Source organism: Ctenopharyngodon idella, chromosome 5, assembly GCF_019924925.1.
Source record: "Ctenopharyngodon idella isolate HZGC_01 chromosome 5, HZGC01, whole genome shotgun sequence".
Taxonomy (NCBI): domain Eukaryota; kingdom Metazoa; phylum Chordata; class Actinopteri; order Cypriniformes; family Xenocyprididae; genus Ctenopharyngodon; species Ctenopharyngodon idella.
Window position 1 is genome coordinate 9,169,481 of NC_067224.1, and position 17,143 is coordinate 9,186,623.

Genomic DNA, 17,143 nt, shown 5'->3' on the forward strand with positions numbered 1-17,143 from the left:
GGTACTCAGTAGTTTGTATGGCCTCCACGTGCTTGTATGCATGCCTGACAATGTTGGGGCATGCTCCTAAAGAGACGACAGATGGTGTCCTAGGGTATTTCCTCCCAGATCTGGACCAGGGCATCACTGAGCTCCTGGACAGTCTGAGGTGCAACCTGGCGGCGTCGGATGGAGGAACCCAGGAGGAACCCAGGACCCACTGCACCAGCGTAGGGTCTGACAATGAGTCCAAGGATTTCATCCCAATATCTAATGGCAGTCAGGGTGCCATAGTCTAGCCTGTAGAGGTCTGTGCGTGCCTCCATGGATATGCCTCCCCAGACCATCACTGACCCACCACCAAACCGGTCATGCTGAACGATGTTACAGGCAGCATAACATTCTCCACGGTTTCTCCAGACCCTTTCACGTCTGTCACATGTCCAGCTCTCCTAGAGTAACTGCCTGTGTCCTGGAATCTCCTTCATGCTCTTGAGACTGTGCTGGGAGACACAGCAAACCTTCTGGCAAAGGCACGTATTGATGTGCCATCCTGGAGGAGTTGGATTGCCTGTGCAAACTCTGTAGGGTTCAGGTATCGCGTCATGCTACCAGTAGTGACACTGACCCTAGCCAAATGCCAAACTAGTGAAAAACAGTCAGAAAAGATGAGTAGGGAAAAAATGTCAGTGACCTCCACCTGTAAAACCATTCCTGTTTTGGGGGTCGTCTCATTGTTGCCCATCTAGTGCACCTGTTGTTAATTTCATTAACACCAAAGCAGCTGAAACTGATTAACAACCCCCTCTGCTACTTAACTGACCAGATCAATATCCCAGGAGTTTAACTGACTTGATGCTATTCTCTGATTAAAAAGTGTTCCCTTTAAGTTTTTTTGAGCAGTGTATATATAGTTTGAGTTCAGCTTTTTTTTTTTTTTTTTTTTCTTGCAAGGATGCATTCAGTTCAAATGTGACAATAAAGGTATTTATTATTGTTAGAAAAGATTCCTATTTCAAATAAATATTGTTCTAACAACTTTCCGTTTATCTAAGAATCCTGGAAAAAAAAAAAAAAATTCCACAAAAATATTAAGCAGCACAACTGTTTTCAGCATTGATGATAATAAGAAATGTTTAAGCACAAAATCAGCATATTAGAATGGTTTGTGTATGATCATGTGACACTGAAGGCTGGAGTAATGGCTGCTGAAAATTCAACTTTGCCATCACATGAATAAATTACATTTTAAAATGTATTAAAATGTCATGTAAAAAATTTAAAATAATGCGGCAAAAGAGACAAAAAAATCTTACTAACACCAAACTTTTAAATGGTAGTTTATATTTGAATAAACAAAGTTTATAATGATTATAAATTGTTTATGAATAAATTGAGATTGTATTGCACAATTGTATTGCATTTGCACCTGTAAATTTTTTTTTTTTTTTTTTTTCATGTTTTATAATTTGAAGTTTATTTAATATTATTTTAAAATTAGCCTTGGAAATATATAAATATAAATATTTCTTGTAATTTCATAATGTCTTACTATAAATATTTTTTGGTGATTGGTTTATGCTGTCCATTTTTTTTCTCTAGTCTCTAAGGAAGTTATGGCAGTCCATGGATACGCATGCCAACTTACCCAAGTGTCCTCTTCCATCGGAACTGCTTACCTTCACTGAGCTGGTTCTGGATTCTCAGGGTCAGCTGGTGCAGATGAACCGCCTACCTGGAGGAAATGAGGTAAGATTGCACCATGTTAATGATACCTCCTAGCTTAGGTTGTTGTTTAAAAAAAAAAAAAAATCCTTATCCTAAACAGAACAACTATGTACTTCACAACTTCATCTTAATTTGTGGCTTTCCTTGCTCATTTTCAACAAACCATCACATGCAGTACACTTTGCACACTGTAGGGGGCCCCTTTGCTTCTTAAATGTTGGTTTATAAGGCTCTAAAAGCATTTATTTAAAAATTATTTATTTTATCACATTTTTATTGTGGATAAAAAAAAATGCTTAAAACTCATAATTCTTCAATTGTCCGTGGTTCACTAGATTGGCATGGTAGCATGGCGGATGACTCTCCGAACCCCTGAGTACCCGGCCGGCCGTGAGATTATCGTGATCAGCAATGACATCACACATAAGATTGGCTCCTTCGGGCCACAGGAGGATGTACTGTTTCTGCAGGCTTCAGAAATGGCAAGGGAAAGCGGAATTCCGCGAATATATATTGCTGCCAACAGCGGAGCCCGGATCGGCCTGGCAGAAGAGATCAGACACATGTTCCATGTGGCCTGGCAGGATCCGGCGGACCCATACAAGGTTTGGAGTGGCTCCAGGGGAAGGGATCAGTGGTCATTAATGTAGTGATTATCTTCTGAATGTGTGTCATAATCACTGTGTTGTTCTGTTGATTCATAGGGCTTTAAGTACCTGTACCTCACACCTCAGGACTATAAGAAGGTGTCTGCTCTGAACTCAGTCCACTGTGAACATGTGGAAGACGAGGGAGAATCCAGGTGAGTTACTTATTGTCCCATACACATACCTTTAGCTCCAAAATTAGGAAGCTGGAAGGGGGTGACATACTTTTTTTTTTTTTTTTTTTTTTTTTTTTTTTTTTTTTTTTAAGCATTTTAGCATTTTAGGTTTCCTTTTTTGCTTTAAAAAAACAAAACGTAATTTCTTCTGCACAAAGAGGTGTTTTGCACCAAAAAATGGTTTCGCAATACCAGTTTACACCCTGTGTCTCATTATCCTTTGGAAGGATTGTATAGTAGTTATAGATAAATTGTAAAAATAATACATTCTTCTGGTGTTTAGAAATAAGTTTCTGTCTTACTTCCTCACCATTAATTCAACATTACTGGCAAGCTCAGCTGCTGAACACAGGATAGGAATTTTTAATGCTTTTATATCTCATATAAGAACAAGCTGTTTTTGCAGTTTAGTTTCAATAAATGACTGGACAGGGAGGAAGTTTTGAGTTCTGAAAGTAACAGGATGTTTACATTTGCACATAAAACATTTATTTCTAAAGATAATCGAGATTTTATTTTTTTCTGTCATTGATTATGGTTATATTCTCCTCTAATGGAACCTGTGTATCTTTGCAGGTATAAGATCACCGATATCATTGGTAAAGAGGAGGGGTTGGGTGTGGAGAACCTGAGAGGTTCTGGCATGATAGCAGGTGAATCATCGCTGGCGTATGAGGATATTATCACTATGAACCTGGTATGCTGACAGAACACACACACTTGTTACAAACCATGGCAAATATTTGGCAAAACATTTGGAAAAGTTCCACCTTTTAATATTCATGAAAGCAATATGTTTAGTTAAGCAATACTGTCCAAAAGTTTGGGGTTAGTAAGATATTTTTTTTTTTATTATTTTTTTTTTTTTTATGTAAATAATTTTATTCTGCAAGGTCGAATTAAATTGATCAAAAGTTACAGTAGAGACATTTACAATGTTACAAAAGATTTCTTTTGAACTTTTTATTTATCAAAGAATCCTGAAAAAATATTTATTTGCTGTTTTCACAAAAATATTAAGCAGCACAACTTTTTCAACATAACTGTAGGGATCACGTAACACTAAAGTCAAGTCAAGTCACCTTTATAGCTTTTTTTTTTTTTCTGAAATGCAGCTTTACAGTGATAGCAGGAAACATAATTTTGGCTGTACAACAGCCCTAGAAGAAAATAATGTCATTGTCCAGCTTAAGTTCAGTATTGATTCATTTCCATTGTAAAAATCATTAGTTATTAATTTAGTTCATTTATCTATATAGCAGCTCGGGAGAAAAAGACTAGCGTAATGGCTGGTGTAAATTTAGCTTTGCCATCACCGGCATGTTAAAAAAAATATTGGTGTTTTTTACTGTATTTTTGATCAAATAACTGCAGGCGTGATAAGCAAAAGAGACTTATTTAAAAAAATTTCAACTTACCAATCCCAAACTTTTAAACAGTACTGTATATGATATAGAGTTTCTGAGCCTCTGTGTCTCCGGTGGTCCTCAGGTGACATGCAGGGCCATTGGAATCGGTGCATACCTGGTGAGACTGGGCCAAAGAACCATACAGGTGGAGAACTCTCACATCATCCTGACTGGAGCTGGAGCTCTTAATAAGGTCAGCAGCTGCACTTGTTAACGTGTTTTCTGGTTTAGAAATCGAATCCATCCACCACATGCCAACTTGTGCCTCCTCAAAGCAGTTTTTTTACCTAGTCTACTTTGTATATTCTCAAAGGTCTTCTTTGTTTAGTTGCTGCTATGAAAGATGGCATTTGCGCATAAATTATCTATTCACTCTGCTGATAAGGGCACTTTAATTGGCCTCTCTTTTAATTGTGTGAAGTAATTTGATTGGGCCGAGGCAGGAATTGTGACAGGTTAGCGTGAACTCTAAAAGCCTTGTGTGCGCTCAACTATGACCCAAATAAATGAATCCCTAATTCGTGCAATTACCACGACTGCATTACAATATGACTTTTATGAATCAGACAGTTTCTTATTTTACTGGTGACAGGGATTGGTTGTGGTTGGCTGTGCATTCAAGCATTTGTTAAAGGAACAGTTCACCCAAAAATGAAAATTCTTTCATCATTTATTCACCCCTCATGTCATTCAAAACCCACAACTTTGTTCCATAAAACACAAAAGGAGAACATTTGTATGTACAAAGTGTGTACTGGTCATTTTTAACCATGCAATTACTTTGCAATTGTCTGCATTTAGGGTCCAGTGATTTTCAATTTTAAAAAAGGAAGCAAAAGCATCACATGTGCTTTTTTGGGAACAGAAATTAAATTGCGAACTGAGGGACAGTATAAAAACTGATATCTCAGTATAAAGACAATGGAAAGCCACCTGCCATGATAGAAAAACAAACGTGTATGTGTGCGTTTCTCTAGGTGTATAATTCACCCCTCAGTGATTGCCATCCCCCCGCATGTCTCTCTCTCTGTCTCCTGTCATGATGCTGCAGCTCCTGCAGGAATAATAGAAAGAGAAGCGTGAAGTTGTTATTTGCATAGAAATAGGCTGATGCCTGGGGCTGAGACCGGGGAGGCACACCCATATCATTCCTCTGAGAACAGAATTGAGCACTTCTACTGCTGCAGATATCCCTGTCTCGCTCTGCCTTTCCCCCATCACTCTCTGCAGCAGTCCAGATTAGGGTTGGGAACTAAGAAACCGCTTTTATTCAGAATAATTTCCATTAGCAATTTGTGAATGTCTATATCCTTCCACTGGTTTGGACAGAAATATGGTATTCAGATATTTTAGGCATGGTCATGACTTATCACGTCCAGTGTCCGGTTGTACTCTCTGGAACCGCAGGAACACCCCGTCTATTCCCATCTGAGAATGTTCTTTACAGTCCTATTACTGTGTTAATTAGATCAGAACCATGATCTGCTCGTTTACAAATAACGACAATGAGCATCACAGGTCTTGGGCACGTCAAGTCTACAAGTGATTCTGATTGTTATAAAGACATCTGTCTCAGTGTTGTTTTTGTGTGGATGGTCCAACCTCAGTGATTCTGTCACTGTGGAACCACTATCTGGATTTGAAGTCAAGGCCTAGACAACTAGATTTCCTGCAGTCCAGATCTAGACATAAATATACCTCATGGAATCAAGATCCAAACCAAGACTGACCCTAACAAAGAAGTAAAGTAAATTATGACAGTGACAGTAATGGTTGAGGTAATTATCACTTGTGGTACAGTATGTTAGAAACAGACTGCAGACCGTAAGTGGAGATATTGATGCAGACCAAGGGGGCTTTCACACAGGCAGTTGAGTTCAAAACATGTGAAAGCTGTCATCCGGACTGGGGAGCGCACTGCGGTTACCGAACCCAAGATTATCTATAGGAGGTAATCTGAGTTTGATTGCAGTTTAACTGTAAAATAAAAATATTGTATAAAAATACCAGCATTGTTTTTTCTATCATGCTTACTGTGCATGTTTGTGATGATGCAAGATAAAAGCTAATGCTGGTGGATCGATAGAAACAAATGAGTCTGAAACCAGACCAACAGTTCAAGGGGCACTGGGAACAATTGCTCTCTGATTCAGACCTCAGCAAACATGGCCAGTGTGAAAGCCACCCAAGAGTAATGAGATCCAGACCATGACCCAAGACCATTCATGTGGTCTCAAGAGGTCCCAAGACCTCAAGATCAGGATTATTGGATTATTGCCACAAAATGTGAATTTTAAACAGAACTAACTACAGGAATTTTGGGCAAGCAGAAATTAGAGAAGCCGAGTAGTAAGTTTCTGCACCGCTAGTGGCACCAAACACACAATTGCAAAAAAATGACCTTTTTTTAAAAAAGGTTTCATACACTCTTTCCCTATATTCTAGGGATGTCCAATCTTGCACTTGTAGTGTCAACATCCTGCAGTTTAGCTCCATCTTGCCCCAACACACTTGCCTAGAAGTTTCTAGTAATCCTGAATATCTTGATTAGCTGGTTCTGGAGTGTTTAATTGAAATTGGAGCTAAACCCAGCAGGACAGTGGCCCCCCAAGAACAGGATTGGTCACCCCTGCCATATGCCATTGTTCAGCTCAACAGGTAGTCCTGCTTCAAACTCATGCCATTTGCTGAACCAGAAGTTGTCAAGGAGCTCAAAACGAATAGAAATGCTTCACAGTGTTTGCACTACATATGACCTGTGACACCACAAAAAATTGCATTACCTCTAGAGAAAGAATTGTGTGAATGGTGAAAGGAAGAAGAAATCTGAGTATTGATGCAGACCCAGAGGCATGAATAACCCATTACTCTCCCCCAATGACCACTCAGTGACACCGTCATTCTTCCTAAGTTACTGACCGCATTGAGTGGAAAGCAGTCTCTCCTCAGCCTGCAGCACTGGACTGACTGCCTGTGTGATGGTATTGATCCGCAGCCCCAGGACCTCCGCTAGTACTGACACTGCCATAACACACAATACACGCATCTTGCTTCCTAGTTCTATGATGTTACTCCCTCATGTAAGAAGCAAGAAGAATTAGTGACATCACTTTTTTGATTATCAACATAAAGTATTGTAGTTTATTCTGGCAAAGAATCACCCAAACAGTCTCACTACAGTCTATTTTCAAGGTATCACCATCCATTATACTATGTCAGGAATTGTTTGAAAGGCCAGAAAGGGTCAAAGTTGGAGTTATTTGGACTTGGAATTGAGCATCATTGCAATGCTTGACTTGCGGGCAACTTGACACCAGGGGTAAAGCTAGTTTGACTCTTAAATCCATAGAGACAGTTCCACAGTTCATCTTTTTTTAATGTGATGTTTAAGGGCAGGGGTTAATATGAAATCGATAGTTCCACAATATTAGACCAGTGTGCAATCAAGTGATTGATAATTCACATAATGGCATATCAGTCTCTGAGTTCTACAGACAACACTGACTCAAACGAAATGAAGAACGCATGGTTGTGATGTAATTTTGAACAAAATCGTTTGTTTCTGTGGTTGTTTCTGGAAAAGTTTACGCTGGCTGTTAATCACCTACAGACTGCCATTGGCCCATGATGATTGTGTGCTCTAGGACTTCATTGTCTTTGACCGAAATCGTTTCAGGTTCATTTATTCACTCATTCCACATTCCCAGCAACGTTGAACAGTACAGTACAAGGTTGCGCAGCTACTTCGAACTTCTCTTTACCCCTTGGTGAATAAATGGAGAAGGAGAACTTTGTCAAAAGTATATTGCGGCCTTAACTCATGGACTTTCACAGACAAAACTAAAAGTATAATATGAGGTTCTTGGGGATAACTATTGAGTATCTGGTTTGAAAGTGACTTTTGTGTGACCTGTGTTTCATACATCGCTACACTATTGACCACTATTGATTGCTACTTTTTTGCCCGCAAATTTCAGCTACATTTTGCTAATGTGACCGCACCTTTACTTTACACCAGGGGTTTTCAAACTTTTTGGAGTCAAGAACCCCTAAAGGCCCCGATATACTTAAAGTGAAATCAAAGAATGAACTGATGTGACGTTATTTCGAACAAAATCAGGCCAAAATTAACTTTGTTTAGAGTTTGTTATGGGAGTTCGAAACAGCTTGCCAAAGCAAACTTTCCAGAAAGGATTGCGTAATAGGTAGGTGTGCGCAGAGGCTCCGCCTTCTTTCACATGGAAATCTTTTCCAGTTCATTTCTCCTCACGAGTCCATTGCGATCAGACGTGACCCACAAGTGAAAACATGAATACACTGGAGGAGCTGCTTTATGGTAGAAAATTAAATTGTACTTCTGATGAAACGAGACACTGACAGTTTTTCATGTTTAATACTGTAAAGCTGCTTGATTTTAAGCAATCTATTGTATAAGTGCAATTAAAAACGTGACATGACTTCACTAGAGTGCTGAATTGCAGAGCTCATGCAAACATATCCACATTGCTGTGATCAGAAGCTTTTCTTATCCTTTTTTTTTTTAAAATGCTGTTTTCTCAATTTTGTTGTGTGCTTATTTTGTTTATTAGAGGAAAGCATGCAACATATATTTACATATTCATCTAAACGCCACTCTTGGCAGTGTGGGCGGCGTCAGATGTCCGATAACAGTATATTGCTGTTCTAGTATTTCGAACTTCGTTTTACCCCAAAACAAAGACCGAAAAAGAACTTTGCCGTGAGTACATCGGGGCCTTTATAGGGTAGAAGGACCCCCTCATAATTATAACAGTTAACCGAAAGTTGGGTGAGAGTATTGAAGATAATATGCTTGTTTCATTTGTGCAAACGATCCCCATTGTTAATGTACTTTTAAATAATAGGCTACAGCTCAATTTTATTAGGCCTATTTACAGTATTTTTCAGAAAATGAGACGCACCTATAAGTCGAACCAGGTCAAACTTGCGTTGTTGAGAGAAAAAACACAGTTCAATCATGACAACTCTCGGAAGATTTTTAGCATGGTAATGGATATGACGATGTTAATGTATTTGGTCTTGGAGGAATAGATCTGCTACGCTACTGCTGCTGTAGATTATTGCTGCTGCTGATTATTGCTGCTGCTGCAGAGCAAGTACAGGAACTTGCTACTGCCAATACATACGCTGATACGAGTAAGCCATGCGAGTAAGACATAGTGCTGCTGCACAAATAGCATATATCAATAACCCATAGCAGATCTATGCAGTTGGAGCTGGGGAAGGTGGAGGGTTTTAGAGGAACTCTGAAGCCTGCTGCAAATGGCTATAGTTAGTGTAACCAGCCATTTAAATGTGTGAGCAACAAGCTCATTTGCTGCAGAAATTACATGGACCAGTCAGCTTGTGCCAAGTAGTTAATGCTGTAATTATCAGCAGTTTGCATTAAGGACTAAGTCTGCGCCATGTAGAGTTTCATGACTGAACTATTTAATTAAAGGGTTATTTCACCAAAAAATGAAAATGCTGTCATTAATTACTCACCTTCATGTCGTTCCACACCTGTAAGACCTTCGTTCTTCTTCAGAACACAAATTAAGATATTTTTGATAAAATCCGATGGCTTAGTGAGGCCTCCATTGACAGCAAGATAATTAACACTTTTAGATGCCCAGAAAGCTACTAGAGACATATTTAAAACAGTTCATGTGACTACTGTGGTTCAACCTTAATTTTATGAAGTGACGAGAATGCTTTTTGAGCGCCAAAAAAAAAAAAATGACTTTATTCAACAATATCTAGTGATGGGTGATTTCAAAACACTGCTTCATGAAGCTTCGAAGCTTTACGAATCTTTTGTTTCGAATCAGTGGTTCGGAGCGTGTATCAAACTGCCAAACATTAACTCCAAACATTGTAAACATGTATTTTACTCACTCAACATTCTATACATTTAGTGGTAGGCCTATTCAGAACAGAGAAAAAATGAAAAATATATGTATAAAATAACTATAAAAATATAGTGCCATTCATTACAACCATTTATTTTTAATGCCAAGCCTATAACAAACTTATGCCTATTTAAAGTGAATCTGAAACTGCTTATGTACCTCTCATTCGGCATGAATGAGTCATTAATCGCAGGGTAACATTTGTATAGTGAGAACCCCTACTTTATACAATCCAGCAGCTAGTTTCTCTTCAGAAGTAGTGGCTTGGTGACTTTTCCAAGTGGACTGTTAAAAACTTGGGTAGCCTGACTCCTGTAATTTGCATGGCAGCCAGCCATTAACTCATTCACCTCTTTGCTCTTTCTCTACAGGTTCTGGGTCGTGAGGTGTACACCTCCAATAACCAGCTAGGTGGAGTACAGATCATGCACAATAATGGAGTCACACACACCACTGTGTGCGATGATTTTGAGGGAGTGTTTACATTACTTCACTGGCTGTCCTACATGCCGAAGGTATGCAGAACACATCATGACATGTAAACAAGAGAATGTAATTTTGAGTCTAACAGTGCTATTCTCCTTCAGAATATGTCTAGTCCTGTGCCAATGCTCAATGCTAAAGATCCCATTGATCGGCTAGTGGAGTTTGTTCCTACCAAGGCACCATATGACCCACGCTGGATGCTAGCGGGACGTCCCAGTCTGAGTGAGTGGATGCTAGAACCCTAGTTCAATACATGTTCAGCTATACTGACAGTGTCTGTGCCATGATGCCAGTTACCAAAAGTCTGGTTATACGTTACCAACATAAATGATGTGGATGAACTACTTTGAAAGTCATGTGATTTAACCAATATGCAGAAAATGTAGAATAAATAGGAAATTATATCATAGAAAAGTCATTAAGTTTCTGTGCCAATGATATGGGACTTTTTGATGCTTCCTGTGGTGATATCTTGAGTTTTGTGTATTAATTGTGTTGAGGGATATGTTGTTAGTTTGGGGAAGTATCCAGTAATGGATGACTGTGGTCTGAGGGTTTATGTTTGAGGCACAGCACTAGGTCTCTCCCCTCAGAGATAAGACACTCTGAGATATATGGAGTGTTTTTTATTGGCGAGACAGATTACACATCACTGTAATTACCACAGTGAGGTGGGGAGATATCGAGAGCGGGTGGCAGGGAGAAGAATCTTTGTCTCAGTGCTGAGACGGGTCTCAGTGTAATTGAATGGTAACCTCTTCCTGCAGCAGCTTCCCCTCAGTTAAACTCAGCATATCTCTGATGAAGATGGGGTGCTAATGCAGCTCTGACTGTCTCTTTCCCTCCATACAGACACTAAGGGTGCGTGGGTGAGCGGGTTCTTCGACCATGGCTCTTTTCTGGAGATCATGCAGCCGTGGGCACAGAGTGTAATCGTAGGACGGGCTAGGTAAACACCAGTAATCAATACAGCGGCCCCAAAAGTATTTGGACTCTTATGCAATTCTGAAAATTGTAAAATTGCCACTTGGTTTGATATTTTGTTATCTGAAGCAAACAAATGATGCTACTGTAGAGCTCTCAGAACTGATCATATCATAAGCATACTTTTCTTAAAAATAAATGCCACATGCAATGACATATATTTGCAAATACTGATTTTTCTAATGATTAACCATACAATCTGAGACTTTCCACTCCTCAGTGAACTTGTGACCTCTGACCTCAATGCTTAAAGGGCAGCATTTGTCAATTTGAAAGGTCCTGCTCTGATAAATGCACTTTGAAAGCTCCTGTGGGGAACATTAGTTTTACATCGGTCTTCTACTCCATTCTTCTTTAGTTGTCTGCCACAATACAGATTGACATCGAATATGTTTTTTTTTTTTTTTTTTTTTTTTACTTTTATAGTATTTGTCTGCATGAAAAAGCCTGATTTGTTTTTAACCTTTGCTCTATTTTTTTTTTACAACATTATTTTAAATTATTTCAATATTTTAAACTTAAATGTTATACAGTATTTTATATATATTATTAATCGGAAGTAATCACAACTAAATAAAGAAATGTCATTTCAAATTAGTCAATTTAAAAAGATTTAAAAAAAAAAAAAAAAATATATACAATCTTTTTTTTATTTCTAATTTACATGTACAGATAAAATAAAAATCTTTAAATGCTTGAATACTTTAAGTGAAGCCTTATTTTAGTTGTTTAAATTTTCATTTGTGTGTAAGACAAATTACATTTTAAGTAAATATTTATATAATTGAACTAATGTTTTAAGACTATTGTGATTTAATTTCTCTTATCCTTCACCCAGATCCAGCTGTATATGTATCATAAACATTGCAAGATGACACTTTTTAAAAACATTTTTAGAAAAGTAGATAAAATATAAAAAATTAAATATTTATTTTTGTTATTGGTGAGTGCTTGTCCCTGACTGTGTAACAATTAGCCTCTCTTGTTAATTGTAGGTTGGGCGGGATCCCAACTGGAGTAGTTGCAGTGGAAACCCGATCGGTGGAGCTGTCAATCCCAGCAGACCCAGCTAATCTGGACTCCGAAGCCAAGGTGAACACTTAGAAACACTTCCAGACTCTCAAGCCTTGTTCAGACTGTCAGTCAAATATATTTTTTGTGCATATCCGATTGGAATCCCATCCGATTTAGCCAGTGTGAATGGCAAAAAAATCACATTAAATGTGATTTTTACAGAGCTACATTCATATGTGGTTTAAAATCTTATTCAAATCGAATTTCTGGAAATCTGTTTTAGTCTGATCACTCTAATCAGATTTCATGCCACATAAAACGTAAACATGTAAGACGTTAGTATAGAAAACATGCTGAAATTTGCTGCAGAAACAAGGTTGTGTTGCCGCAAAGTGCCGGTCGAGCTAAAAATTACAGTGGCCTTTTAAATGTAGATATATTTTAAGACCGGCGGAGACAACAGCACGGAATAAAGCCTACGCATACCTGCCTCTTACATTTTGGCCGCTGCCTTAGAAGACGTAGTAGTTCAGTGCAGCGACTACACATGTTGTAAATAAGACAACGTTACGGTTGTTGTTTTTGGTGTATGCCTACCAACGCAACATCATTGCCATAGAAACCAGTGCAGATAATGCGGAAAACGAAAGAGGGCCACGGGACACACATCAGATCTTCATAGTTGCGATACACAGTGTGGACAGTCAATAATTTAGATCAGATTCCAACTGGATACACAAATAATCAGATTTGGACTGACAGTGTCAACATAGCCTCAGTCACAAGATTTCTGTCAGAAAGATGACCAGTGTTTTGTGCCATTTCCTATAGATCATCCAGCAAGCAGGGCAAGTGTGGTTCCCTGACTCTGCTTTTAAGACTGCACAGGCCATTAAAGACTTCAACAGAGAGGGGCTTCCGCTCATGGTGTTTGCCAACTGGAGAGGCTTCTCTGGAGGGATGAAAGGTCAGTGATACAGGAAGAGAACTGGTATGTGCTTTAGTGATCTGTGATGGTCTCTGCTAACCATGCTCTCCTGTCTTTAGACATGTACGACCAGGTGCTTAAGTTTGGCGCATATATAGTGGACGGGCTGAGAGAGTATAGACAGCCAGTGCTGGTGTACATCCCACCACAGGCGGAGCTCCGGGGAGGATCATGGGTCGTCATAGACCCCACCATCAACCCTCGCCACATGGAGATGTATGCGGACAAGGACAGCCGGTAAGAATTAGGATATGGAACTAAATGGCTTTTTTTTGTTCTTATTTTTTTTTTTTTTTTTTTTGCGCATTGCACCTTTTTTAAATTTTATGTAAACATAACAGTAAGCACTACATTAAAAAACAAAACAAATACACACAAAAAAAAATAAATAATAATAATAAAAAAAATAAAAAGTGAAATAGACCTTACTAGCCGGCCATTTTGAGTGATGATTAGTGGTTGACCGATAATATCGGCCAATATTTGGCTTTTTTCTTTTTTTTTTTAAGTATCGGCATCAGCTGATAAGTTTTTCAGTTTGGCCAATCTTTCGGAAGCAGGACTTCAAACAGATTCATTGTCATGGCCTGATTGAGCTGATTCATAAGTGTGTGTGTTCTGCAGTGGTGGTGTGCTGGAGCCTGAAGGCACGGTGGAGATCAAGTTCCGTAAAAAAGACCTGGTGAAAACCATGAGACGAGTGGACCCTGTGTACATGGGGCTTGCAGAAAGACTGGGTAAGTTGTTCAAAGTGCTCTCTCTTCACAGAAATTTTGTTTTATTTGTTTTATTGGGCTTGTATGAGTGTTGTAGTAAAGCACCGTATCGGTGCGTTCTGCTGATTGCGCCGACCCTCTCTCTCCTCCCTGAGGAGATGTGTCAATCAAAGGGGTCTCGGATCAATCAGGCCCCGCTCCTGTTCTGTACCTCCTTCGATCGATTACCCCCTCAGCAGTCACTAAAGAGGACCATGCCACCAGAGTAGCCTGCGGTGTCACATGCAGCCACGCTGAATGATTGCCTCTGACGCGATCGATCTCTCTCAAAGAGCCACAGGGTGATGGGAGATCCTGGAGAGTTCTTCGGTTGGGCGGCTTTGTGATTATTCTTGCTGATTCTCATGTATAGAACAAGGGGTTAACACTTAGATGCCAAAACAGCAGAATTGTGCCCATGCGCTCAAGCCAAAAGAAAATCAAAATGGACTTTTTTTTTTCCCTTAATATACGTTTCTCTTTTACGATTCATCAGTGCATATTACTCTAAATTTAAATTTTTGTCAAAATGTACTCCCAGTGTTATTTTAGTATTTATATAATATTATAGTATTTATTAATATTTTGAATTGGCTTTTATTTTTATATTTTCAGTTTTATTTTTATTTTACGTTTTAGTATTTTGTTGTGCCTTTTGTCATTTTTATTAGTTTTTGAATGTATCTGTATACATTTTAAATATATTTTTAAGCTTCATTTTTATTTTAGTTTTAGTAATTTTAGTATTTCAACATTGAAAGCTTTTGTTAAGTTTAAATTTTTCAACTAATATTTATATTTTATTTTATTTCAGTTAATAGTTTTAGTTAACAATAACAACTCTACTCCACCTCTGAATTAACTTTTCTTGATGCCACCTAGGCAAAAAAAAAAAATATATATATATATATATAATAAAAATAGCAATTTAGTTTTTTTAGGTAATGCCAAATCTAGTCAAAATGAATCCATAATAATTGTTTATGTAATAATAGTAATAATAGCACAAAAAAATTTATAATTGTTAAATAAAAACAGTGATTTAATGGCACTTAACCTAATAAAATTGATATTTTGAACTTGCATCCTCACATCCAAAAAAAAGTTGCCTCAAAAGTGGTTCGCAGAAATGTTTCAGGTGGGCAGTTGTCTTCTGAAACAGCTAAATATCGGCTTATTAATTGGCCTGACTGATATATTGCTTTGTACCCATTTCTAAGGTACTTATTTTTTTGTACATTCTACATAAATTTGCATTTGTCCATTCTGTGTGTGGTTTCAGGCACCCCGGAGTTGAATTTGTCTGAGCGTAAAGAGCTGGAGGCTAAACTGAAAGAGAGAGAGGAGTTTCTGCTGCCCATATATCATCAAGTAGCTGTGCAGTTCGCCGATCTTCATGACACACCGGGCCGCATGCAGGAGAAAGGAGTTATCACTGTCAGTACTCAACTTCTGTACTAGTCTGTTCTGCTTTTTCTTGCTTTTGTCATTTTCTTTTGGAACCTTTGGTTTTGAATTCATATTTCTCCATAGTTGAAGAATCAGAAGCTCAAATAAAATAAGACCAAAATCAATTACATTAATATGGACCTGTCTGTTTTTTATTGTGTGTTTAGGACATCCTAGAGTGGCAGACATCTCGGCTGTTCTTCTACTGGCGCTTGCGGCGGTTATTACTGGAAGACACAGTTAAGAGGAAGATCCAGTGTGCTAACAGCGAGCTGACGGACGGGCAGGTTCAGGCAATGCTCCGCCGCTGGTTCGTGGAGGCAGAGGGAGCTGTGAAAGTATGTTACAAAAAACAATTGCATTAAAGGTGGAGTAAGCGATTTCTGAGAAACACTGTTGATATTTGAAATCGACACCCAAACAAACACACCCCTCCCTTCATTGCTCCACCTCCAGCGTTTCTCGGAAATCGCTTACTGCATTAAACAAATCTCTTTTCTCCAGATCACCAACAAAAATCTTTTATTTAACAGTACTATTTTTGATTCAGTACATTTTTTTTATTTTTTTTTTATTTATATATTTTCAGGAAAGGATGTTTTTGTTCAGTTCCCATTATAGGTGTATAGGGGTGTAAAAAGCCAAATATCTAGCTAAAAAACATATAGTACGTGTCAAAGGTTTAAAAAGTTAAAAGTATTTAAAAATGTAATTTATTCCTTTGATGACAGAGCCAAATTTTTAGCATCATTACTGTAGTATTCAGAAATCATTCTAATATGCTGATTTGCTTCTCAAGAAATATTTCTTACTATTATCATCAATGCTGAGAACAGTTTTTGTTGCTTAACATTTTTGTGGGCACAATGATACCATTCAAACATTTGTGGCAAGATTAAAATAACAATCAGTGATGCTTTAAATTGCTCAAAAGTGACAGTGAAGACATTTATAATGTTACAAAAAATTTCTATTTAATAAATGCGTTAATAAATATTTAATAGATGCAAGTAAATGCTGTTCATTGAACTTTCTATTTATCAAAGAATCCTCAAAAATGTTAAGCAGCACAAATGTTTACAATATTTGTGATAATAAGAAATGTTTCTTGAGCACCAAATCAGCATATTAGAAGGATCATGTGACACTGAGAACTGATGAGTAATAATGCTGAAAATTCTGCTTTGTCATCACAGGGATAAATTACATTTTAAAATATATTCAAAATAGAAAACAGTTCTCTTAATTTGTAATAATATTTCACAGTATTACTGTTTTTACTGATGAAAAAAAAAAAAAAGTAGACTTGGGCGAAACAGACTTATGGAAGACCGTTTCTGCCACAGTTGAGTAAAAAAAAATATAATTCTGTAAGTCATAATAATGAGAAACTTTCTCATAATGACTTATTTTCTCATAATAATGAGTTAGTTTTCATAATGATGAGAAACTTTCTAATAATAATGAGAAAGTTTCTCGTAATAATGACTTAAACATTTCATAATAACTAGAAACGTTCTCGTAATAATGATTTAGTATCTCATAATAATGACTTAGTTTCTTATAATAATGAGAAACTTCTACGCATGCACAAAGCA

At 37.8% G+C, this 17,143-nt stretch overlaps 1 protein-coding gene across 16 annotated transcripts in view; it reads left to right on the forward strand.

Annotated features, from left to right (window-relative positions):
• acaca (acetyl-CoA carboxylase alpha) overlaps positions 1–17,143 on the forward strand; it is a 70,814-nt gene that overhangs the window by 47,910 nt on the left and 5,761 nt on the right. For all 16 annotated transcript variants that reach the window (XM_051892870.1, XM_051892871.1, XM_051892873.1 and 13 more), the window contains 14 exons: positions 1,582–1,728; positions 2,043–2,312; positions 2,412–2,509; positions 3,107–3,227; positions 4,022–4,132; positions 10,241–10,384; positions 10,457–10,577; positions 11,208–11,304; positions 12,335–12,431; positions 13,185–13,320; positions 13,401–13,578; positions 13,966–14,078; positions 15,379–15,533; positions 15,713–15,883. In XM_051892870.1, the coding sequence (XP_051748830.1) occupies positions 1,582–1,728; positions 2,043–2,312; positions 2,412–2,509; positions 3,107–3,227; positions 4,022–4,132; positions 10,241–10,384; positions 10,457–10,577; positions 11,208–11,304; positions 12,335–12,431; positions 13,185–13,320; positions 13,401–13,578; positions 13,966–14,078; positions 15,379–15,533; positions 15,713–15,883 (1,959 nt within the window). The remainder of the gene's footprint in view (positions 1–1,581; positions 1,729–2,042; positions 2,313–2,411; positions 2,510–3,106; positions 3,228–4,021; positions 4,133–10,240; positions 10,385–10,456; positions 10,578–11,207; positions 11,305–12,334; positions 12,432–13,184; positions 13,321–13,400; positions 13,579–13,965; positions 14,079–15,378; positions 15,534–15,712; positions 15,884–17,143) is intronic.